The sequence below is a fragment of the Leptodactylus fuscus genome, chromosome 2, assembly GCF_031893055.1.
Source record: "Leptodactylus fuscus isolate aLepFus1 chromosome 2, aLepFus1.hap2, whole genome shotgun sequence".
Classification (NCBI taxonomy): Eukaryota; Metazoa; Chordata; class Amphibia; order Anura; family Leptodactylidae; genus Leptodactylus; species Leptodactylus fuscus.
The window spans coordinates 10243464-10270201 of NC_134266.1; the positions used below are offsets into that span (position 1 = coordinate 10243464).

The window sequence follows — 26738 nt, forward strand, 5'->3', positions numbered from 1 at the left end:
CTACCTAAACAATGTACGAATCCCTCTTCAATAAAGTAGTGCCCCTCATGGCAGTGGTGCCTTGCTGCAAGATAAAGTACCCTGCAAAAGTCATCCAATAGGAACATGTCAAAAACTTTGAGGTGGTGACTTGTCCTTCTAATATTAAATGGTCAGTAACTTTTCAGACATGTTAGTATTATTTCATAGAGCTTGTGATTCTGGACCAAAATTTCAGCACTTTAATTAAAAATGTGGCTGCTTTCTGCCTGAACAAACCTCTGTAAAGTTCCTGCAACTAGATATGGTGATGTTCTCTCTTTGTTACTCTTTGTTACTAAGGAAGCCTATCCATAGATACATTCATTCATACATTCCATTTTGCTTATCTCAGTAAGCGTAGGGGGCAGTGGCGTAAGTATAGCAGTAGTAGCCGTAGCGGCTGACACAGGGCCCAGGACCTCCTTAGGGGTCCCATGCTGCTTTTTTGTTTTTGTTTTTTAATAGGCCATTATCTGCTGGAGTAACCTCCAGCAGGGATTGGTAAGTAAAGCTATGGGCCCTTGGCCAGAGTATTTGTTGGGTGAATAAGAGGCTAAGGACTACCCTAAACTGAGAGGTGAGATCCTGGCACGTCTGGGTGTGAACATGCACTCCCACTCCGATCCCAGATGCATGACCTGGTGTATTTGGTAAAGAAATGGCTTCATCCTGAGGAGGTCACTCCAGCACAGATGGTGAAGAGAGTGGTACTTGACAAATACACCACGTTGCTTCCATCTAAGATGCAGCACTGGGTTGAACAAGCGAGACCTACAACAGCTGACCAGCTGGTGTTTTTGGTGGAACGGTATCGAGGCACTAAGGAGCTACTGCAGACGTCTCCAGGATCTACTAACCCCAAGGTTGGTAAGGCTGGGAGAATGTTCAGGAGGAACAGGCAGCTGGGACTGAAAGCGTTAAGCCTAGATCTCAAAATGGAGCCTCATACTGCCTCAGGTGTTGGTGGTGCCATGAACTGGGTCATGTAGCTGCCTACTGTCCCCTGACAACTGAGCCCATAAGCTGCATCAGTTCCAGGCGGGTGTCCCTGTTTGCTCACCCTGCTTGTTCAGCAGAAACTGCAACTGAACCACAGATGTGCAATGTGACTGCAGCTGGGCGCACTGTACTGGCTCTCCTGGGCTCTGGGAGCCTAGTAACCCTGGTGCACCCTGATCTAGTTGACCCTGCGCAATACAATGGACAAACTATTGGGGTCTTGTGCATACATGGTGAAACTAAGGAGTATCCTATGGCAGAGGTCACCATAACAACTACCTCTGGTCCCACCTCTCACAAATTGGGCGTGGTTATGTCCCTGTTCCGTAGTGTGATCATAGGGAAGGATTGTCCTCTCTCCTGGGATATGTGGAAAAAGCAGATGTTACCAGGTCCTGAAAATGTGAATGTTAATGATTTGCTTAAGGTTAACCCTGAACTTTTTGATCCTGACGGGGAAACAATAGCTGACCCAAAATGGCAATGATATTCCCTTGTCTATGTTAGCTGGTGACGCTGAAGGTCAGGAGGGAGTTCCCAAGATTTTGGGACTGCTCAAATTAGAGATCCTAATCTGGCTCATGCCAGAGGAAACATCAAGGTGATAAACGGTGAACCCCAGTATCCAGAAGCTGATAAGGAGTTCCCCTATACGTCCGTGAATCAGGACCTACTGTATAGGGTGAACAAAATATAGGAAGAAGTGGTTGAGCAATTGGTGGTACCCCAGCCCTATCAAAGGGTAGTGTTAGATTTGGCACATTAGCATGTGTTAGGAGGACACCTGCAGTATGAAAAACCAAAGAGGTTATTCTACAACATTTCTATTGGCCAGGAATTGATAAACATATCCAAGAGTATTGTAACTCCTGCCCAGAGTGTCAGCTAACCGCCCCTGTGTCACACTTCAGGAGTCCTTTGGTACCCCTACCCATTATAGAGGTACCCTTTCAAAGAGTGGCCATGGACCTGGGTAGGTCCTCTTGTAAAGTCTGCTATGGGGCATATCACCCCCAGACAGATGGCCTAGTAGAGAGGTTCAATAAAACCCTTAAGGGCCTGCTAAAGAGTCTATAACAGAACGGCTAAACTTAGAACCTTTAACCCAGGTGATCGAGTGTTGGTATTGGTTCCCACAGTAGAAAGTAAATTTCTGGCCAAATGGCAAGGGTCATATGAATTTATTGAAAGAGTGGGAGAAGTGAACTATAAGGTGTACCAGCCGGGCAAGAGGAAGCCCAAACAAATATACCATAGAAATCTGCTAAAACCCTGAAAGCACAGGGAAGTGTTGATGTCAGTAGATACCCCTAGCAAGGTTACCACTCATGGTAGGGCTTCACCCGAGGTACAAATAGCAGAGTCCCTGTCTAAAGCACAGAAACAAGGAGTCAAAAGAGTTGGCACAGAAAAATAATGATGTGTTTTCTGAGACGCCTGGAAGCACCCATGTGATAGAGCATGACGTTGTCACCGAGCTGTAGGTACGAGTTAATCTAAAACCATACCAGATACCTGAGGCTTGTAGACAAGCCATATCTGAGGAAGTCAAAGATATGTTGGCACTTGGGGTAACTGAGGAGTCCTAGATTGACTGGTCCAATCCCATTGTTTTGATTCTAAAGTCAGATGGTTCCATAAAGTTCTGTAATGATTTCCGTAAGCTGAATGAAATTTCAAAATTTGATGCCTATCCAATGCCCAGAGTTGATGAGTTAATCGACAGGTTGGGACATGCCCAATATTTCTCCACTCTCAACTTAACCAATGGGTACTGACAGGTGTCTCTCTGGCAACCTTCCAAAGATTGATGGACAGAGTCCTTAAGCCCCATCAGGGGTATGCTTCAGCCTACCTGGAGGACATTGTCATCTTTAGTATGGACTTGGAAAGCCACTTAACAAAGGTATAAGCCGTGCTAAATTCTCTCCAAGCAGCCGGTTCAACAGCCAACCCAAAGAATTGCGCATTGGGTCTTGAAGAGGCCTAATACTTGGGGTATGTAATAGGAATGGATTTGGTTTGATTTTTGCCTGAAGTTAAGGCTGTATTTTGGTTTATTTATTTGTTTTCCTGTTTTTTTTTTCTAAATAATCCAGTTTGATGTATATTTTGCATCCCTGTCTTTGACTTTTTGGGTCCACATCACTGCTTCTACCGAGCTACCTTCCCCACAGGTTATAGAACAGACGCCCCCTCCCACCCTGCAGAGAGTCCATCTTTTCATGGAATCTCAGTTACCCTTTAAGCATCTCTTAATATCTCCAATATCAGAGAACGAAGGTCCCAGTACAGTGGATTTCAGTATGCCCAATCCTGTTGTTCTCGAATGATACAAGTGACTACCAGGGGGTCTGGCAGCAGCTTCTTTCCCCATTTAAAATACATGCACACTCAGCAAGTGTGTGTGTGTAATGAGTTGTTATGGGGGAATAACTCTGGTCTGATAGAAGCGTATGGCCAGCGTTAGGGATGCGGTGTTCAGTCCTGTGTAGATGATGTCCCTGGTGTATAGTCTATGTCTCTGCACAGTGTCTGAGGACAGTAAGTGGCGGGCCAGGACAGCCTTGGGACATTTCCCTTCTGGGTTTCCTTCCATGTGCTGCTTGTCTTCACATTACTGAGCTCAGCAGAGACAGCGACTCCCCGGGGTGTCTAAGTGACTCCACATCGCAGAGCTCAGAGGAAGCCAATACTGATGTCTGCTGAGCCAAACGCAGAGGATTGCAGGGAAATTACCGGAAGATTCCCTGATTCTGCAAGAAGGAGAAGAAGACTCAGCAGTGAATGCAGCAAAGGAGAGAGCGAAGGGGGGCAAGCAATGCAGCAAGGGGGAAGAGACGGGGGAGAGAGGAGAGGTCAGTGAGGTAAAGAGACAACATAGAGAGAAGAGAGGTTAGCGAGGGAGAGAGACAATATAGAGAGAGGAGATGTCAGTGACGGAGAGAGATAACATAGAGAGAGGAGATGTCAGCGAGGGAGAGAGACATCATAGAGAGAGGAGGTCAGCGAGGGACAGAGACAACATAGAGAGAAGAGAGGATAGCGAGGGAGAGAGACAACATAGAGAGAGATGAGGTCATCAAGGTAAAGAGAGAACATAGAGAGAGGAGAGGTCATCGAGGTAAAGAGAGAACATAGAGAGAGGAGAGGTCAGCGAGGTAAAGAGAGAACATAGAGAGAGGAGAGGTCAGCGAGGTAAAGAGAGAACATAGAAGAGAGGTTAGCAAGGGAGAGAGACAACGTAGAGAGAGAAGAGGTCATCGAGGTAAAGAGAGAACATAGAGAGAGGAGAGGTCATCGAGGTAAAGAGAGAACATAGAGAAAGGAGAGGTCATCGAGGTAAAGAGAGAACATAGAGGAGAGGTCAGCGAGGTAAAGAGACAAAATAGAGAGAGGAGAGGTCATCGAGGTAAAGAGAGAACATAGAGAAGAGAGGTTAGCGAGGGAGAGAGACAACATAGAGAGAGGAGATGTCAGTGATGGAGAGAGAGACGACATAGAGAGAGGGCTGACTACAATCTATTACTATCTGTTATCAGCCATGTCAGGAGAGGAGAGGCCGACTGTAGGACAGGGGAATACAATCTATTACTATCTGTTATCAGCCATGTCAGGAGAGGAGAGGCCGACTGTAGGACAGCAGAATACAATCTATTACTATCTGTTATCAGCCATGTCAGGAGAGGAGAGGCCGACTGTAGGACAGGAGAATACAATCTATTACTATCTGTTATCAGCCATGTCAGGAGAGAAGAGGCCGACTGTAGGACAGGTGAATACAATCTATTACTATCTGTTATCAGCCATGTCAGGAGAGAAGAGGCCGACTGTAGGACAGGTGAATACAATCTATTACTATCTGTTATCAGCCATGTCAGGAGAGAAGAGGCCGACTGTAGGACAGGGGAATACAATCTATTACTATCTGTTATCAGCCATGTCAGGAGAGGAGAGGCCGACTGTAGGACAGGGGAATACAATCTATTACTATCTGTTATCAGCCATGTCAGGAGAGAAGAGGCCGACTGTAGGACAGGTGAATACAATCTATTACTATCTGTTATCATCCATGTCAGGAGAGGCCGACTGTAGGACAGGGGAACACAATCTATTACTATCTGTTATCAGCCATGTCAGGAGAGGAGAGGCCGACTGTAGGACAGGAGAATACAATCTATTACTATCTGTTATCAGCCATGTCAGGAGAGAAGAGGCCGACTGTAGGACAGGTGAATACAATCTATTACTATCTGTTATCATCCATGTCAGGAGAGGCCGACTGTAGGACAGGGGAACACAATCTATTACTATCTGTTATCAGCCATGTCAGGAGAGGAGAGGCCGACTGTAGGACAGGAGAATACAATCTATTACTATCTGTTATCAGCCATGCCAGGAGAGGAGAGGCTGACTGTAGGACAGGGGAATACAATCTATTACTATCTGTTATCATCCATGTCAGGAGAGGAGAGGCCGACTGTAGGACAGGGGAATACAATCTATTACTATCTGTTATCAGCCATGCTAGGAGAGGAGAGGCCGACTGTAGGACAGGGGAATACAATCTATTACTATCTGTTATCAGCCATGTCAGGAGAGAAGAGGCCGACTGTAGGACAGGGGAATACAATCTATTACTATCTGTTATCAGCCATGTCAGGAGAGGAGAGGCCGACTGTAGGACCGGGGAATACAATCTATTACTATCTGTTATCAGCCATGTCAGGAGAGGAGAGGCCGACTGTAGGACAGGGGAATACAATCTATTACTATCTGTTATCAGCCATGTCAGGAGAGGCCGACTGTAGGACAGGGGAATACAATCTATTACTATCTGTTATCAGCCATGTCAGGAGAGGAGAGGCCGACTGTAGGACAGGGTAATACAATCTATTACTATCTGTTATCAGCCATGTCAGGAGAGGAGAGGCCGACTGTAGGACAGGGGAATACAATCTATTACTATCTGTTATCATCCATGTCAGGAGAGGAGAGGCCGACTGTAGGACAGGGGAATACAATCTATTACTATCTGTTATCAGCCATGCCAGGAGAGGAGAGGCCAACTGTAGGACAGGGGAATACAATCTATTACTATCTGTTATCAGCCATGTCAGGAGAGGAGAGGCCGACTGTAGGACCGGGGAATACAATCTATTACTATCTGTTATCAGCCATGTCAGGAGAGGAGAGGCCGACTGTAGGACAGGGGAATACAATCTATTACTATCTGTTATCAGCCATGTCAGGAGAGGCCGACTGTAGGACAGGGGAATACAATCTATTACTATCTGTTATCAGCCATGTCAGGAGAGGAGAGGCCGACTGTAGGACTGGGGAATACAATCTATTACTATCTGTTATCAGCCATGTCAGGAGAGGAGAGGCCGACTGTAGGACAGGAGAATACAATCTATTACTATCTGTTATCAGTCATGTCAGGAGAGGAGAGGTCGACTGTAGGACTGGGGAATACAATCTATTACTATCTGTTATCAGCCATGTCAGGAGAGGAGAGGCCGACTGTAGGACAGGGGAATACAATCTATTGCTATCTGTTATCAGCCATGTCAGGAGGGGAGAGGCCGACTGTAGGACAGGGGAATACAATCTATTACTATCTGTTATCAGCCATGTCAGGAGAGGAGAGGCCGACTGTAGGACAGGGGAATACAATCTATTACTATCTGTTATCAGCCATGTCAGGAGAGGCTAACTGTAGGATAGGAGAATACAATCTATTGCTATCTGTTATCAGCCATGTCAGGAGGGGAGAGGCCGACTGTAGGACAGGGGAATACAATCTATTACTATCTGTTATCAGCCATGTCAGGAGAGGAGAGGCCGACTGTAGGACAGGAGAATACAATCTATTACTATCTGTTATCAGCCATGTCAGGAGAGGCCGACTGTAGGACAGGGGAATACAATCTATTACTATCTGTTATCAGCCATGTCAGGAGAGGAGAGGTCGACTGTAGGACAGGGGAATACAATCTATTACTATCTGTTATCAGCCATGTCAGGAGAGGAGAGGCCGACTGTAGGACAGAGGAATACAATCTATTACTATCTGTTATCAGCCATGTCAGGAGAGGCCGACTGTAGGACGGGGGAATACAATCTATTACTATCTGTTATCAGCCATGTCAGGAGAGGCCGACTGTAGGACAGGGGAATACAATCTATTACTATCTATTATCAGCCATGTCAGAAGAGGAGAGGCTGAGTGTAGGACAGGGAAATACAATCTATTACTATCTGTTATCAGCCATGTCAGGAGAGGAGAGGCTGACTGTAGGACAGGGGAATACAATCTACAGTGTTGGCCAAAAGTATTGGCACCCCTGCAATTCTGTCAGATAATACTCATTTTCTTCCAGAAAATGATTGCAATCACAAATTCTTTGGTATTATTATCTTCATTTAATTTGTCATTAATCATGTGATGCTTCTCTAATTTGTGTATTTAACAGCACCTGTTAATTACCTGAGGCACCAAACAGGTGGTGGCAATAACTAAATCACACTTGCAGCCAGTTGAAATGGATTAAAGTTGACTCAACCTCTGTCCTGTGTCCTTGTGTGTACCACATTGAGCATTTCAACGCAAGATTGTGCGGTTGGTGGATGAAGAACCTCGACTAACATCCAAACAAGTTCAAGCTGCCCTGCAGTCTGAGGGTACAACAGTGTCACCCCGTACTATCCGTCAGCGTCTGAATGAAAAGGGACTGTATGGTAGGAGACCCAGGAAGACCCCACTTCTTAACCAGAGACATAAAAAAGCCAGGCTGAAGTTTGCCAAAACTTACCTGAGAAAGCCCAAAACGTTTTGGAAGAATGTTCTCTGGTCAGATGAGACAAAAGTAGGAAAAGGTATCAACATAGAGTTTACAGGGAAAAAAAGAGGCCTTCAAAGAAAAGAAGACGCCCCCCTACAGTCAGACATGGCGGAGGTTCCCTGATGTTTGGGGTTGCTTTGCTGCCTCTGGCACTGGACTGCTTGACCGTGTGCATGGCATTATGAAGTCTGAAGACGACCAACACATTGTGCAGCATAATGTAGGGTCCAGTGTGAGAAAGCTGGGTCTCCCTCAGAGGTCAGGGCTCTTCCAGCAGGACAATGACCCAAAACACACTTCAGGTCAGCACTAGAAAATGGTGGTGAGAGAAAGCCCTGGAGACTTGTAAAGTGGCAGCAATGAGTCCAGCCCTGAATCCCATAGAACACCTGTGGGGGAGGGGGAGAGATCTCTTGGTGGCAGTTTGGAGAAGGCCTCCTTCACATCTCAGGGGGGACCTGGAGCAGTTTGCCAAAGAAGGATGGTCTAAAATTCCAGCAGAGCCTTGTAAGAAACTCATTGCTGGTTACCGGAAGCGGTTGTGCTACCAAGTATTAGGCTGAGGGCGCCAATACTTCTGTCCGGACCATTTTTGGAGTTTTGTGTAAAATGATCAATGATTTGACTTTTTTTTTCATTCTCTTTTGTGTTTTTTCATTGCAAGCAAAATAAATGAAGATATTAATATCAAAGAGTTTGTGCTTGTAATCATTATCTGGAAGACAATGAGTATTATCTGACAGAATCACAGGGGTGCCAATACTTTTGGCCAACACTGTATTACTATCTGTTATCAGCCATATCAGAAGAGGAGAGGCCGACTATAGAACAGTTGAATACAATCTATTGCCCCCATTATCATTGCTTTTTGTGACATAAATGTCACACGTAGCGAGGGTCATATATAGCAGAGCCACATGAAGCCGGGTCTTTGTATCATCCAGCTGCAGACACACCAATGGCAGAATGCATTGCAAAGGTTAAAAACTGTAGAAAAAAGCCTAAGCCCGGGGGCTGCAGGTAGGTCGTGTCTAACCGTGCATCATGCGTGGCACCGGTAGAAGTTTAGAGCGCCAGGTCTGAGGCCCATTCACATTGGCAGCTGGTTCTATCCTATTATACAGCTGCACTGGTCGGGACAGGACAGGACAAGGCTTTCCTGGCATGTTCTGGTCTCGTGATAAAGGCTCTTTATGATATTGGTTTAGGAGGGACGAGGTGGAGGGGGCCAGGCTAGGGCCGCTATAACTTTTATTACATTTGTCTGCTATCTTTGCAGGCTGTCACTGCTCGAGCACAGTACTGGACATTTACAGGCGCCTATTAAATATCCACCCACATTCCAGCCGCCAATTAACCCCTTCATGTCCTTTACCACCTGTAATGCACAGGGAGACTGAAGCCATGTGAGTGCGGTTAGAGCCCAGGGGTAAACGTATCCCCCACTCCACAGCAGCAGAGGCTGAGCCCTATCTCCGCATTATTCCCCACATTACATGTCACTGACATCCAGTCTCCATCAGCTTCATCTGCAGGGGTGCTATGATCAATAAACCTGGATTATACAGATTGGAGCTGTATCCTCTATAGCCGTGATGGCGAACCTATGGCATGGGTGTCAGAGATGACACTCAGAGCCCTATCTTTGGGCACTCATCTACGGAACAGATTATACTGTGTGGGGGCCACTGTGGAGCAAATAGTACTGTGTGGTGGCCACTGTGGAGCAGATTATACTGTGTGGGAGGAAACTGTGTTGCTGATTGTACTGTGTAGGTGCCACTGTGGAGCAGATTATACTGTGTGGGGGCCACTGTGGAGCTGATTGTACTGTGTAGGGGCCACTGTGGAGCAGATTATACTGTGTGGGGGCCACTGTGGAGCTTATTGTACTGTGTAGGGGCCACTGTGGAGCAGATTATACTGTGTGGGGGCCACTGTGGAGCTGATTGTACTGTGTAGGGGCCACTGTGGAGCAGATTATACTGTGTGGGGGCCACTGTGGAGCAGATTATACTGTGTGGGGGCCACTGTGGAGCTGATTGTACTGTATAGGTGCCACTGTGGAGCAGATTGTACTGTGTGGGGCCACTGTGAAGCAGATTGTACTGTGTGGAGGTCACTGTGGAGCAAATTGTACTGTGTGGGGGTCACAGTGGAGCAGAAAGCTCTATTAAACCCCATTCGTATGACCATATTTTGCAAGTCTGTAATTGTGTGCAATTGTGGATCTGCACATTATTAAGGTTAAATTGCCGTGTTGGCACTTTGTGATAAATTAGTAGGTTTTCGGGTGCAGTTTTGGCACTCGGTCTCTAAAAGGTTCGCCATCACTGCTCTATAGTGATGGATCCAGGATGGGTGTGAAACCTGATGGCATGGAGTATGGAGGCCTGGTGGTGAGTGCTTCAGTCTTGCTGGTGTGATGATATGGGGTCTGTCACATAGGACAGTCGGTCCCCCTTAGTAGTGATATGATGACACTGACAGCTCAGTGATATATACAGGACACACTGCCCCCTGCTGGTGTGATGTTGTGGGGGCCAGTACATAGGACAGTCGGCTTACCCTAGTAGTGACAGAGTGATATGTTCAGGACACACTGCCCCCTACTGGTGTGATGATGTGAGCCCAATAGATAAGACAGTCGGTCCCCCCTAGTAGTGATATGTACAGGACATCCTCACACTCAAACCTGTATAACTCCATGTGTAAAATCATATCCGGGCTAGAGGTCTAGAATCTGCGCCCAATTGTCCGTTGTCCCCAATACCCTTCTCCCTTGCTGTCCTATCGTTGTGACTTCCATAGATCATCATCACATCGCTGAGGAGATTCACCATTACAACGTCACATTCTGAAGGTCTGATGGATTTTTGTCAATGAGTGTAGGACGAGGAATCTCGGGGTGGAGCAGCACTGACACCTGGTGGTCACTCTGCGGACTGTCTGTCACTCCATGTAACAGCCGGCATCAGGAGATCTGGGACTTGTGTACCCCTGTATTGTGAACCCCAAATTATATGGGCATCCCAGTACAGATAGGGCAGGGTGTCTGTACAATGACCGGAGTATAATGTCAGCAACAAGGGTGTATCTAAAGGTTTCCAGGCCCTGTGCAAAATCAGAACTTGCCCCCTCCTTGCACAACTTCTCACATTGTCCTATCGGGATTCTTCAGTACATTTACATTTCTTTTTCTTCTCTATCCATCCCAGACCACCATGATGTCTACTGCACAACATGTCTGCACACAAGCGTCCCTCCCCATCAGTGCCCCCACATACTAAATGTACCCCCTTCTCTGGCACAGAATCCCTCCTTGATCATGTGCTGCTGAATAACTTCTATTTGCTGCCATTAAAGGGATCCTATCTTTTAAACACAATTTTTTCTCCCTAACATGCCAGAATAGCCTTTAGAAAGGCTATTCGTCTCCTACCTTTCCTTTTCTTCTCCCCGTCGCCGTTCGCCTGCAATCTCGGTTTTTCTTGGTATGCAAATGAGCTCTCTCGCAGCATTGAGGGCGGGCCCCAGCGTTCAAACAGCACTGGGGACGTCCACAATGCTACCAGAGAGCTCTCCAGTGCCGCCTCCATCTTCTTCTGCAACTAGGTCTTCACCACGTCTTCTTCTGGCGGCGTCTTCTTACTTCTAGGCCTCGGGCAAGCTGACTGCGCATGCCCGCCGGCCACGAGAAAATGGCCGCTTACAATACTGTAGAAGCAGCCATTTTTCTTGTGGCCGAGAAGAAAAGGAAAGGTAGGAGACGAATAGCCTTTCTTAAGGCTATTCCGACATGTTAGGGAGAAAAGATAGGATCCCTTTTATGGCCGTCTGTCACCTCCTCCATATATCCATTGTGTTTCAGAGCACATCTCACCTCTGTTATATAGGTCACTTACTGTATGTAAATTTGGATTATTACAGGTTTTGAAATCTTATGCAAATGAGGCAGTTGGTGCTCTGGGGGCGGGCCTACAGTTCCCCGGAGCACTGCAGATGCTTCTCAAGAAGAATGGGTGATGTCATAGCAGTGGGAGGATCCACTCTGACTGGACAGAATGGCACAAGCAGGGGATGGTAGGGGTTTGAGTAGCAAAAGCAGTGCTCCTGGGGCTGAAGGACTGCCCCCAGTGCACCAATTGCCTCATATGCATAAGAAATTTAAGTTATTTTACTTCAAATCTATAAAAGTGATCTATATAACAGAGGTGAGATGTGTGTCAGTGTAATGTGCTCTGTAACATGGTGGTGGCGGTTTACTATGCTGGGGGTGGAGGTAGACGGCCTTTAAAGGGTTCATTTCGTCCTTTCTGACAGTGGAGGGGTGTGTATCATAAATCTTCTTGCCTCGGTGCACCAGAGGGCAAGACAGATAAATTTAATCCACATACTATAGGCCACCAAAGGAAATCTAACAGGCCCTGTTGTGTGGAGGGCGACCTGTGGCCCCTTTGGCTTGTGGACTTAGACATATCTGGAAGGTTTCAGCCTCAGGTTCTCCGCCAGGTGACAGCTCCTATGGTGGCATTTATTATAAATGTGCAGCCTTACAATTCACAGGATTATAAGTCACCTATTCACACTGTGACTCTACAATACAGGCATGACATAATGGTGGGAAGAGCTACTGATGACATCACATCTCACAATAAAATCTTTCCTCCAGACTGGCTCTTTTCCATCATCCCACTTCTGAGACCTTATGTGACTTCTTTGAGCTGGATTTGTAAGGATTGGGTCTGAAAATTCAGGTTAATCCTGGGACAAGTGTACATAGAGCAGGTCAGAGAGGTGGAGTGCGGTATTCTACACTCCAGAGGTATACATAGGGCCACCACCGCCAGTAGGCCGACCACTGGCAGACTATCACATGCCTTGTAAGTATTCCAGAGTCATCCTGGGCAGAAATATGAGGGCACCTGGAGAGACGTCTTGAGTCCTGACAGCTCTTACTGGCTGACTGCTCCTCGGGGGCGGTCTTAGCAGACAGAGGCATCGTCATAGTATGAGGACAGATTCGGAGAGGGACACCGCAGGAATCTGCACAGCTTGTCCGCCAGCTTGTCTAACTGGTTGGCATCTGCATATTTAAGAAGATTTGCACGTCTGACAAAGTAATGGCGGAGGAACCGCTGTCGTGAGCATTTCAAGAGTCTGCGCACAAGACGTAGAAAGCAGGAGCTAAAATCAAGCCAGGCCTTGGAAGACGGGTTCCGCTCACACTCCCAAAGGAGAATCATCTGTCAGGTAGAGGAGAAGACATGAGTTACATACAGAGTCCATGTAGGGCGCTGAGGCTCCTTTTCTGCAGGGTGATGACCCCAGACTCCGACTTCTCACCTGTAGATGTTGGGAGGTGATAACAGGACGAGATCCCGGGCACCACACATCTTCCTTCAGCTGCCGAACTGCCCGTAGACACTTAATTCGACACCCTCCATCCTCATCAATCCCCTCCAGGAGGAGGCGCTCTGCACGCAGGAAAGACAGCTGCCAGTGGTAATTTGTACGAGCAATGAGGTCAAAGCCAAAAGACTGAAGGGAGAGAAAAAAAATATTACTGAGCGACACAAGGACCCAGGAAAAGGGGAGAAGATTCATGAGGTTGTCACAGCCCCGCCCCTTTGAAGACATTGTAGTGCTAGGAGGTAATGTAATGATGAAGTTCTCTCTTCTGCTCAGACCTTTGCACAACGGGCTTTGTCTTTGGAGGGCCAACGCTTGAAAAAACGCGGCCAACGAGCCTTCCGGGGCCAACATCCTGGCACCTCCAACACTGGGAGCAGCTCCACCTCTACTGTCTGAACAGAGGTCTCCACAGTCACTCTTATGGTGGGACCAATGGACTCCAGCACGCTCACCCTGTCTGGAGATAGACACAAGGGCACTTATTCTGGATGAACACAGTAACAATATAAAGCAGCACTGACTGACACCAGGAGGTATATGGTACAATCTAAAGACAATTATACGGCAACCATTAGGGCCCCTGACCACCTACTACAGTCACATTAGGGCTCCTGACCACCGTCTACAGTAACATTAGGGCTCCTGACTACCTTCTACAGTCAAATGAGGGCTCCTGACTACCTTCTGCAGTCACACTAGGGCCCCTGACCACCTTCTACAGTCACATTAGGGCTCCTGACTACTCTCTGCAGTCACTTTAGGGCTCCTGACCACCTTCTGCAGTCACACTACTGCTCCTGACCACCTTCTACAGTCAAATGAGGGCTCCTGACCACCTTCTACTGTCAAATTAGGGCTCCTGACTACCTTCTGCAGTCACATTAGGGCTCCTGACTACCTTCTAGAGTCACACTAGGGCCCCTGACCACCTTCTACAGTCACATTAGGGCTCCTGACCACCTTCTACAGTAACACTAGAGCTCCTGACTACATTCTACAGTAACATTAGGGCTCCTGACCACCTTCTACAGTCAAATGAGGGCTCCTGACTACCTTCTGCAGGCACATTAGGGCTCCTGACTACCTTCTACAGTCACACTAGGGCCCCTGACCACCTTCTACAGTCAAATTAGGGCTCCTGACCACTTTCTACAGTCAAATGAGGGCTCCTGACCAACTTCTACTGTCAAATTAGGGCTCCTGACTACTTTCTGCAGTTACATTAGGGTTCCTGACCACCATCTATAGTTTCATTAGGGCTCCTGACTACCTTCTGCAGGTACATTAGGGATCCTGGCCACCTTCTACAGCCAGCATCTCCTAGCCTGAAGTGACTGATAACAGTGGACAATGGAGTGTTCTGTGCTTTCTTACTTGCTAGGTTGCAGGTCGGGATGGCTCTCTGGAGGAGTCCCTGGAGGACACCAAGTACACGTGCAGGCACTAGGTCTCCCTGGATGGAGACGTCTGCGTCATGCCAGTGTGCACTGCTCTTCTGAAACTGCTCCACCTCTAACCATTGGTGAAGCTTCTCAGGCTCCATCACCGGGCTCAGGAGTTGCACACCGCTGGGGGTGTAGTACCGCCACCGCCTCAAACCTTTCTGACGAAACCCACTCAGACCCCGCAAAGGAACAGTCACAAGGAGCAGAGAGGGAGCCAAAACCTATAACATATGAAGCAAAGTCACAGAAAGGCAGATACATCAATGCAACACCATGCTGTGCATAGCGTTGTACTCCAGTCACATCCAAAGCTGTATTCTGGTACATCTTCTTTGATTGCTCCTCACAGCTCCTATACTCCACTCACATTTAGAGCAGTTTTCACAGTTGCTGCGTTAGGACTTGATCTGACAAGCAGTTTAGGTGAATGAGCTCATACTATGCCCTTGCCCTTGTAGTGTGTTTCTCTCTTTGGGCCGTTTGATCATTACAAGTGAGGCAGAATTGAATCATTATGATGTCCGACTCCTAGACCATCAGTTGTCAGTATTACCCCAATGACTCCGGCAGTCAGGACCAGCCCTGGTATCTGCAGCGACTCTCACCTTATGCCCTGGCAATCAGGACCAGCCCTGGTATCTACAGCGACTCTCACTCTACAACCCGGCAGTCAGGACCGGCCCTGGTATCCACAGCGACTCTAACCCTACACTCCGGCAGTCAGGACCAGCCCAGGTATGTGCAGCGACTCTCACCCTACACTCCGGCAGTCAGGACCAGCCCAGGTATGTGCAGCGACTCTCACCCTACACTCCGGCAGTCAGGACCAGCCCAGGTATGTGCAGCGACTCTCACCCTACACTCCGGCAGTCAGGACCGGCCCTGGTATCTGCAGCGACTCTCACCCTACACTCCGGCAGTCAGGACCGGCCCTGGTATCTGCAGCGACTCTCACCTTATGCCCTGGCAATCAGGACCAGCCCTGGTATCTACAGCGACTCTCACTCTACACCCCGGCAGTCAGGACCGGCCCTGGTATCTGCAGTGATTCTCGCCCTACATCCCGACAGTCAGGACTGGGCCTAGTTTTTGCAGCAACTCTCATCCTACACCCCAGCAGTCAAGACTGTTAACTGCAGCAACTCTCACCCTTCACCCCGGCAGTCAGGACCGGCCCTGGTGTCTGCAGCGACTCTCACCCTATAACCCGGCAGTAAGGACTGGCCCTGGTATCTTCAGCGACTCTCACCCTATAATCCGGCAGTCAAAACCAGGCTTAGATTCTGCAGCGACTCTCACCCTACAACCCGATAGTCAGGATCGGCCCTGGTATCTGCAGCGACTCTCACCCTAAACTCCGGCAGTCAGGCCCGGGCCTGGTATTTGCAACGACTCTCACCCTACACTCCGGCAGTCAGGACTGGTCTCTGCAGCGACTCTCACCCTACACTCCGGCAGTCAGGACTGGTAACTGCAGCAGTGCTTAATGTTCTGTAATGTTTTTGAGACTCACATTGGCCTTTATGGCGGTTACGGAAATAGTGGCGTGCACAAAGAAGAAAGGAGAAGGATGGATTTAGGAGAGGAGATTTTTTTATTTGTTTTATTTTTTATTTATTCTTTTTTTGGTTACTTATGATTCGTTGAACTCTAACTATGGTCATCCTTTTTTTTTTTTTTTTGAATAAAATGGTTGTGGGGGGATTCTTTAAATTAAAAAAAAATCTTATGTGTTTTTCAGTCTTTTATTACTGACTTAGTAATAGTGGTACCCGATACCACTAGGGATACCGGAAAGAGCCAGGAAGCAACCAGTGCCCAACCATCCGATGTGGTATGGCAGTCACAGACTGGTATTATCAGGCTAGGAATAACCAAAAACCAATGGCCCATCCTAACCTGGCAAAGCTGTGGCTCCTTCTATCTGACTGGTTCTGAAAAGGGGGGAAATGTCTTTTTGTTCCATTCTGGCATCTATTTCCCTACAGCTCTTTGCCCCCTAGCTGAGGAAACCTGATAGTCTCACCTAATATATGTGCACTAGCTTAAGCCACTGTATAGGGCTGGGGATGCCAGGGATCCCCCCCCCCATGAGGCCTCCAGTCCTGTATAGCGCTGCAAGTATTTGTGAGGAATATTATAACACACAGTTGTACAGTGACCCTTACATACCTCCCAACCGTCCCGATTTCCACGGGACATTCACGATTTGAGTTGAACACATACGCGGCTAAAGCAAGAATCTGTCACAGTTCAGCTCCTTGCTTTGCCGCTGCATTCCACTACTGGCTGTGTAGACGCGATGTGATGACGTCACATCGCGCCTACAAGTGTGTGCGAGAGAGAGAGGCGCGGAGAGAGCGGCGGGGGAGCGAGGAGAAGGTAAGTGTAATGTGTACACTGAGGTGGAACGTGAAACTGGGGGCAGATGAAGGAGAGGACGGCATGACACTGGGGGAAGAGATGTGGGGACATGAATCTGGGGGCAGAGATGGAGGGGACATGAATCTGGTGGCAGACATGGAGGGACATGAATCTGGTGGCAGAGATGGGGAGACATGAATCTGGGGGCAGAGATGGAGGGGACATGAATCTGGGGGCAGAGATGGAGGGGGACATGAATCTGGGGGCAGAGATGGAGGGGACATGAATCTGGGGGCAGAGATGGAGGGGACATGAATCTGGGGGCAGAGATGGAGGGACATGAATCTGGGGGCAGAGATGGAGGGACATGAATCTGGGGGCAGAGATGGAGGGGGGACATGAAACTGGGGGCAGAGATGGAGTGACATGAATCTGGGGGCAGAGATGGAGAGGACATGAATCTGGGGGCAGAGATGGAGGGACATGAATCTGGGGGCAGAGATGGAGAGGACATGAATCTGGTGGCAGACATGGAGGGACATGAATCTGGTGGCAGAGATGGGGAGACATGAATCTGGGGGCAGAGATGGAGGGGGACATGAATCTGGGGGCAGAGATGGAGGGATATGAATCTGGGGGCAGAGATGGAGAGGACATGAATCTGTTGGCAGACATGGAGGGACATGAATCTGGTGGCAGAGATGGGGGAGACATGAATCTGGGGGCAGAGATGGAGGGGGACATGAATCTGGGGGCATAGATGGAGGGACATGAATCTGGGGGCAGAGATGGAGAGGACATGAATTTGGTGGCAGACAATGAGGGACATGAATCTGGTGGCAGAGATGGGGGAGACATGAATCTGGGGGCAGAGATGGAGGGGGACATGAATCTGGGGGCAGAGATATGGGGACATGAATCTGGGGGCAGAGATGGGGGGACATGAATCTGGGGGCAGAGATGGAGGGACATGAATCTGGGGGCAGAGATGGAGGGACATGAATCTGGGGGCAGAGATGGAGGGACATGAATCTGGGGCCAGAGATGGAGGGACATGAATCTGGGGCCAGAGATGGAGGGACATGAATCTGGGGGCAGAGATGGAGGGGGGACATGAAGCTGGGGGCAGAGATGGAGTGACATGAATCTGGGGGCAGAGATGGAGAGGACATGAATCTGGGGGCAGAGATGGAGGGACATGAATCTGGGGGCAGAGATGGGAGACATGAATCTGGGGGCAGAGATGGAGGGACAAGAATCTGGTGGCAGAGATGGAGGGGACATGAATCTGGGGGCAGAGATGGAGGGGACATGAATCTGGGGGCGGAGATGGGAGACATGAATCTGGGGCCAGAGATGGAGGGACATGAATCTGGGGCCTTAGATGGAGGGACATGAATCTGGGGGCAGAGATGGAGGGGGGACATGAATCTGGGGGCAGAGATGGAGTGACATGAATCTGGGGCAGAGATGGAGAGGACATGAATCTGGGGGCAGAGATGGAGGGACATGAATCTGGGGGCAGAGATGGGAGACATGAATCTGGGGGCAGAGATGGAGGGACAAGAATCTGGTGGCAGAGATGGAGGGACGTGAATCTGGGGGAAGAGATGGGAGACATGAATCTGGGGGCAGAGATGGAGGGGACATGAATCTGGGGGCAGAGATGGGGGACATGAATCTGGGGGCAGAGATGGAGGGACATGAATCTGGGGGCAGAGATGGAGGGACATGAATCTGGGGGAAGAGATGGAGAGGACATGAATCTGGTGGCAGACATGGAGGGACATGAATCTGGTGGAAGAGATGGGGGAGACATGAATCTGGGGGCAGAGAGGGGGGACATGAATCTGGGGGCAGAGATCGAGGGGACATGAATCTGGGGGTAGAGATGGGGGACATGAAACTGGGCAGAAATGGGGGACATGAATCTAGGGACAGAGATGGAGGGGACATGAAACTGGGGGCAGATGAAGGGTGTATATGAAACTGGGGGAGAGATAGAGGGGGGGCATATAATTTACGGGTGACTGTAGGAGGATTATACTGTGTGGGGGCACATGAAAAATTTATGTGAATGGGTGGAGTCAACATAAAAGTGGGCGGGGCTAAATTTGCTGCGGCGCGCGTATATATCACCCAAAAAGGACCTGTACACACAGGAACATGGACTCCGCATAGAGAGGTGAATGAATCTGATAAGTGGAACTGGGGTGATTCTAGAAAAGATTCTGCTGTACAGTCACGGCTACTTTGCCTCTGCTCTGGGTGCAGGAGGGGGCAGCACTAGGTAAAGGGTACATGGTAGTCACAGTATATACAGCCAGCTCCACCCTCTCTATACTCCTCCCGTGTTACCTTTATACAGGGGTGCAGAGAGCGTCGCCCCCTGAGTAGTACCATCCAGTGGGCCAGTAAATCTGGCTGCTCCTGATCCAGTGGTAGCCGCAGAAAGAGAAAGAGAATCCACAAGTCATGAGACAGATAAAAGAGTCCACAGATGACAGCTCAATGCCAGTCTGCAGCTACAGCCAATACAGCCCTTCTTGTACATGAAGTCTAAGGTGTGACTACAACCACAGTGGGAGCCAATACAACTACTCAGATGTAGCCTCTACGAGCCATATATGATAACAAGAGTACTAAGCATTCAGAAGTGTAAGATATCACGTATCATGCACCATACAACACCAACTGGCAAGACTGAGAAGCTAAATTTACAAGATGATGGCCTGGAGGTCTCGTCCTCACAGCCGCAGCTCTATTAATCAATCTCACCTTCAGGTGATCGCTGTGGATCCCAGAATTGGAGATGCTGTGAAACCTGGAGTCCCAGGAACTGATCTGCGTTGTAAGCGCCAGCATAATCCTCTGCACCTCCTCCACCATACAAGAGACACGCCGTTGGCGGACATCCCCCTGAAATCAGACAATAGTCAGGCTGAGGACCATATGTAACATATACCAGACAGATACCGGGTGACAGCGGACATCCTCCTGAAATCAGACAATAGTCAGGCTGAGGACCACGTGTAACATATACCAGACAGATACCAGCTCATGGCGGACATCCCCCTGAAATCAGACAATAGTCAGGCTGAGGACCACGTGTAACATATACCAGACAGATACCAGCTCATGGCGGACATCCCCCTGAAATCAGACAATAGTCAGGCTGAGGACCATATGTAACATATACCAGACAGACACCGGATGACGGCGGACATCCCCCTGAAATCAGTCAAGTCAAGCTGAGGACCATATGTAACATATACTGGACAGATACCAGGTTATGGTGTACATCCCCCTGAAATCAGACAATAGTCAGGCTGAGGACCACGTGTAACATATACCGGACAGATATTAGGTGACGGCGGACATCCCCCTGAAATCAGACAATAGTCAGGCTGAGGACCATATGTAACATATACCAGACAGACACCGGATGACGGCGGACATCCCCCTGAAATCAGTCAAGTCAAGCTGAGGACCATATGTAACATATACTGGACAGATACCAGGTTATGGCGTACATCCCCCTGAAATCAGACAATAGTCAGGCTGAGGACCACGTGTAACATATACCAGACAGATACCGGGTGACGGCGGACATCCCCCTGAAATCAGTCAATAGTCAAGCTGAGGACCATATGTAACATATACTGGACAGATACCAGGTTATGGCGGACATCCCCCTGAAATCAGACAATAGTCAGGCTGAAGACCACATGTAACATATACCGGACAGATACCGGGTGACGGCGGACATCCCCCTGAAATCAGACAATAGTCAGGCTGAAGACCACGTGTAACATATACCAGACAGATACCAGGGTATGGCGGACATCCCCCTGAAATCAGACAATAGTCAGGCTGAGGACCATATGTAACATATACCGGACAGATATCAGGTGACGAGGACATCCCCCTGAAATCAGACAATAGTCAGGCTGAGGACCACATGTAACATATACTGTAAAGATACTGGGTGACAACAGACATATCCCTGAAATCAGACAATAGTCAGGCTGAAGACCACATGTAACATATACCGGACAGATACCGGGTGACGGCGGACATCCCCCTGAAATCAGACAATAGTCAGGCTGAGGACCACGTGTAACATATACTGGACAGATACCAGGTTATGGCGTACATCCCCCTGAAATCAGACAATAGTCAGGCTGAAGACCACGTGTAACATATACCAGACAGATACCAGGGTATGGCGGACATCCCCCTGAAATCAGACAATAGTCAGGCTGAGGACCATATGTAACATATACCGGACAGATATCAGGTGACGAGGACATCCCCCTGAAATCAGACAATAGTCAGGCTGAGGACCACATGTAACATATACTGTAAAGATACTGGGTGACAACAGACATATCCCTGAAATCAGACAATAGTCAGGCTGAGGACCACGTGTAACATATACGAGACAGATACCGGGTGACGGCGGACATACCCCTGAAATCAGACAATAGTCAGGCTGAGGACCACGTGTAACATATACGAGACAGATACCGGGTGATGGAGGACATCCCCCTGAAATCAGACAATAGTAAGGCTGAGGACCATATGTAACATATACCGGACAGATACCAGGTTATGGCGTACATCCCCCTGAAATCAGACAATAGTCAGGCTGAAGACCACGTGTAACATATACCGGACAGATATCAGGTGACGGCGGACATACCCCTGAAATCAGACAAAAGTTAGGCTGAGGACCATATGTATCATATATTGGACAGATACTGGGTGACGGCGGACATCCCCCTGAAATCAGACAATAGTCAGGCTGAGGACCACATGTAACATATACCGGACAGATACTGGGTGACGGCGGACATCCCCCTGAAATCAGACAATAGTCAAGCTGAGGACCACATGTAACATATACCATAAAGATACTGGGTGGCGGAGGACATCCCCCTGAAATCAGACAATAGTCAAGCTGAGGACCACATGTAACATATACCGGACAGATACTGGGTGACAGCGGACATCCCCCTGAAATCAGACAATAGTCAAGCTGAGGACCACATGTAACATATACCAGGGATACCGGGTGACGGCGGATATCCCCCTGAAGTCCCTCCCCTCTCGGTCCCCACTTCTTGGACACCCCTTTACACAAGGTCCTGGATTTCAGACCTGGGACAAATCTATTTAAAAATTAGAGACATTTTAGTGATTTCTAAAAATATATATAATGGAAATTACTAAAACTTTTAACCCCAAACCCACAGACATGACAGACGCAACACAACACACGTGTCTGATAGTCTGATATTGGTGTAAACGTTGCACACGGGGCATGAACATTAACACAATATTCATAGTAAACACTACTTGGTGCCCATGTACATGGCGCTGTCAGATGTCTCAGCTTCAGTGTTCCCTGTTTCTCCATCTTGCAGCCATTGTTTCCCAGTGTAGCTCTGCTCATAGCTTTAAGGTTACCATGTCTACTGGTCATACTCAGCCTGGGTCTGCTCAGCCTGTCAGGACTCAGACTCAGCGTCCAGTCGGGGGATTTGGGACTAGTTTTCATCTGCCAGAGATTGTTTCATCCAGCTGGGCTCCCTGTTCCTCACTGTGACAATTTCTTACCTCCTGGTCCTGACCTTGCCTCACTCTCCTGGACTATCCTCCTGTTTCTGGAGTGGACGGTGGCCTGGACTCTGACATAACCCTGGTTCCTGCACTCTCCTTGGCTCAAGTAGTTTTTCTAGTTTGGTTCATACTCTATTGGTGCTTCTTTTTTCTGGTATTAGTTTTGACTCCCAAGGCGTGAAGTCCATCTTGCCTCACAGTAGACTCTGATGAACACTTCAAGATGAGCTTGGGCTCTGTGAACTGGGCAGCTGTAGAATTATTGGCAGCCGCTTTACGTGGTCTCTAGACCTTATCAATTCTCTGCACCGTCCTGGGACATTGCTCATTTAGCAGTTCCATAACTGGCACACATTTTGCTGTGCTCGTTTATAAAGGCCACACCCCTTGGAGGGTGGCTCTTGCGTATGCGGAGACCCTATACAGGGCTGTTCCAGACGGACAGCTCAGCAGTGCGACCACACTCTCCAGATTTTGGTTGGTCATGTGACTGATGATGGGATTGTCTGTAGGAAGGATCACTAAAAACTAACACGCTCGTGTCTGGGACAAGGGAGTCCACACCAGGGGGCCAAAGAGGGTCAAACATCCAGCATGACCACATTGTATTTGGCAAAAGAAAGTCTACATGTCCAACAACACGCTCATTATATGGCGTCCCAGCCAACTACTGAGATGCCGGAACAATCACAGGCACAGAACAAGGAACAAGTTCAGTAGCAGGACAACTTGAGAGCTGCCAAAACGCCGGAGCAGGTGAACCATCGACAGCAGCAATTTGCTGAATATAAGCGGATCATCAACGCCAACAATACACAGACGAAGTCACAGGCAGAGGCTAGTATTGTAAAAGTCTCTGCTCAATCCCTCCAAATCTCAAGAAACTCGTCTTTCGGCTACAATCACGCACATAAAGTTACCGCCGGCAACATCTTCTGGAGCCAATCAGGTTTTTTTCTTGAAAATCGACCTCGTACTAATTGATCTTGAATAGTGTGACATATAGTTAGGGTTATCGGAGAGTCAGGATTAGGGTTCCATATAGGAGAGGCAGAGTTTGGGTTCCATATAGGAGAGGCAGGGTTAGGGTTCCATATAGGAGAGGCAGGGTTAGGGTTCCATATAGGAGAGGCAGGGTTAGGGTTCCATATAGCAGAGGCAGGGTTAGGGTTCCATATAGGAGAGTCAGGGTTAGGGTTCCATATAGGAGAGGCAGGGTTAGGGTTCCATATAGGAGAGGCAGGGTTAGGGTTCCATATAGGAGAGTCAGGATTAGGGTTACTGAGGCAGTGCCACCTACAGGATCCACATCACACCAGTGTATTATAGTAATACTATGCATTGTCTACTTGTCTGTGTGACAACCTATGTGGGTGACCCAACCCCTGACACCCAGCCTCATACCGGCCATACCAGCACCAGTCTGAAAGTAAAAATATCTCCCAGCTAATAACCTAAGTGGCCAGAGGTCACGCTACGTTTAGTGACAGGGCAATTGCAGCCGCCGCTCATATTGTAAACATAGACTGACCAGTCACTGGCCACAGAGAAGCCAAGAGTAGATGACCCCCTGGCCCTGGAGGGTTCCCTCAAACCCACAATCCCTGTCATCACGGCTCAAGTTGTTGGTTTGTTTTTCAATAGCTGAGTGTTTCGTGTAAACTAGGGGTGGAGCGTTCAAGGTGAGAATCTGTAGTCAGTGCAAACAAGGTAATATACAGCCAGAAGGAAACCCTCCATATGTATCAGGACATGATAGACTACATCTGCCTGTGATGAAGAATATCTCACGTCAGATTCCATCAGGTCATGATCTATTTACTAGGATAGCCCTTACAGTCTCTGCAGGAATTAGGAGGGTCCATGACTAACTGACCTGAGTGGGACCGCCTTGATAAAAGCAGAAGTTCTGGCAGTTTGCTGGTCTGGAGCATTCCAGCGTGTATTCACACAATCCCAAAGAGGAAAGAAATCAGCAATGATCTTAGAGAGGCAATTTTTGTTGCCCATCAATCTGCGAAGGGTTATATGGCCATTTCCAAACAAGTCGCCATCCAATATAGCACCAGATTCTAAGCCTCATGGGACATACATTGTACTGATGACACTGGTACATAGATATCCATAGATTATATTGCCTATATAACAATGCTATACATTGCTGTCATCAGCAGGGATCATATACTGCACAGTGACAATACTAAATCATACCACCATACAGTACTAAGACAACACTAGCATAAAGTGATCAAATGACAGACCCGTACATAGAGGAACCAAACTACAGTGACAGCTGATGCTTGGGGGGAGGGGGGGAAGAGGTTGTTCTACTGGGTGTAATGGGTGATATGGCAGCATGAGTGGTGGTCCAGGAGGAGCAGCGGGCTTAGGACTAGAGGGAAGCAATGGACAGCAAATAACATGTATGTTAAGAAGTACGAACTTGGGTATAGGGTGAAATGACTGGTCTGTAGTCAATGGAGACAGGTGATGTTCAGGGAAGATGTAGGGAGCTCTGCAGTGAGTGGACATGGGTGGTAGGGGGCAGCAGATAGCTTTATCATATGCAATAGCCCTGGGGCAGTAGTGCACTCAGTGATGTGTGCAGCAGAATGATGGCGCTTGTGTTGGTTACGGATCAGTGATGTGCAAGGTGACAACTGAGTGGTGAAGGTCAAAGGCAAAACAGATGCTTAATGGCAGTCAGTGGGGGATAGGCCAATAATGAGAGTGCTGTGTGAGGTTGGGGAAGAAAATATATGGGGTGGAAAAGGAAAGGGAGAATCACATATAGTCCTCTCCATCCATCACTGACCTAAGGATAGGAGGCAGAAGATAGATCAGTGATGGGTGGAGAGGACCAAGAACAGGAGGCAGAAGATAGATGTGAGAGAGGACCAAGGAGAGGTGGCAGAAGATAGATCAGTGATGGATGGAGAGGACCAAGAACAGGAGGCAGAAGATAGTTCAGTGATGGATGGAGAGGACCAAGGACAGGAGGCAGAAGATAGATCAGTCATGGATGGAGAGGACCAAGGACAGGAGACAGAAGATAGATCAGTGATGGGTGGAGATGACTAAGGACAGGAGGCAGAAGATAGATCAGTGATAGGTGGAGAGGACCAAGGACAGGAGACAGAAGATAGATCAGTGATAGGTGGAGAGGACCAAGGACAGGAGGCAGAGGAGAGATCAGAGATGGATGGAGAGGACCAAGGACAGGAAGCAGAGGAGAGATCAGAGATGGATGGAGAGGACCAAGGACAGGAAGCAGAGGAGAGATCAGAGATGGATGGAGAGGACCAAGGACAGGAAGCAGAGGAGAGATCAGAGATGGATGGAGAGGACCAAGGACAGGAAGCAGAGGATAGGAACATTGTGAATAATTATTGTGCCCTCCTTGGTGTTCACATGGGTTTCTAGGTTTCTAACACGGGCTGGTGACCACCCATCTGTAATTTCTATGGACAAGGAAGTCACTGCAGGAGAAAGCATCACATGGAGGTACCAATTAACATTAGATGGGGTCAGACATGGCAGGTTGTGCAGAGTGAAGGAGACAAAAGGTCCAGCTACATAAAACACACAATACACAGGAATTATACCGTATTGATGAGAAAATTGTGCAGCTCTTCATCTGTGATCCCTGTCATCTTGGGCATCAGCTCTGTGTGCACCGCAGTATACTCCACCTGCACTGTGGCTCCACAACCAGTGCTCTGTACATGATCCCCTGGGTGTGAATATAGCCACAGCATCCTGGGAGAAGTGAACACAATCAATTCCAGCCCTGCGCCCCTCCCTCGTGTTCCAGATTGTTGACACTACAATCGCCCTTGTCATCTGTCTCTTTACTATAAACATCCAACTAAGCAATTGTTTAACTGCTCCCCCCCCCCTTAAAAAAAAGTGGAGATCAGAACACGCTACACAGAAGTTCTCCCGGAAATAAGTTAATAGATCTCAGTCTGATTTATTTTATGTATTGCGGTTGTCAGAGCTAAAAACTACGGGATGTAAT

The 26738-nt window shown here is 48.4% G+C and overlaps 1 protein-coding gene across 2 annotated transcripts; it reads right to left on the minus strand.

Moving 5' to 3' along the window:
* Nucleotides 1–12551: 12551 nt before the first annotated feature.
* Nucleotides 12552–26457, minus strand: MAB21L3 (mab-21 like 3). 2 transcript variants are annotated; one of them, XM_075262541.1, is made up of 7 exons: nt 26323–26457; nt 19871–20011; nt 19451–19522; nt 14658–14949; nt 13559–13740; nt 13215–13409; nt 12552–13114 (listed from the first exon to the last, which is right to left on the minus strand). In XM_075262541.1, the coding sequence occupies exons 1-7, from the start codon at nt 26377–26379 to the stop codon at nt 12854–12856; spliced, it is 1200 nt and encodes a 399-aa protein (XP_075118642.1). In that variant the 5' UTR covers nt 26380–26457; the 3' UTR covers nt 12552–12853. The 2 variants fall into 2 exon arrangements, with proteins under 2 accessions (XP_075118642.1, XP_075118643.1); XM_075262542.1 differs by lacking the exon at nt 19451–19522.
* Between the last annotated feature and the right edge of the window lie 281 nt (nt 26458–26738).

Excerpts from the sequence above, each read along its gene's own strand:
- MAB21L3 (XM_075262541.1), bottom strand. The coding sequence starts at position 26,379 with ATGCCCAAGATGACAGGGATCACAGATGAAGAGCTGCACAATTTTCTC. Across the intron at positions 14,950-19,450 it reads CTCTGCACCCCTGTATAAAG|GTTTTGGCTCCCTCTCTGCT; the intron begins GTAACACGGGAG and ends CATATGTTATAG. Across the intron at positions 13,115-13,214 it reads TCACCTCCCAACATCTACAG|ATGATTCTCCTTTGGGAGTG; the intron begins GTGAGAAGTCGG and ends TCTACCTGACAG.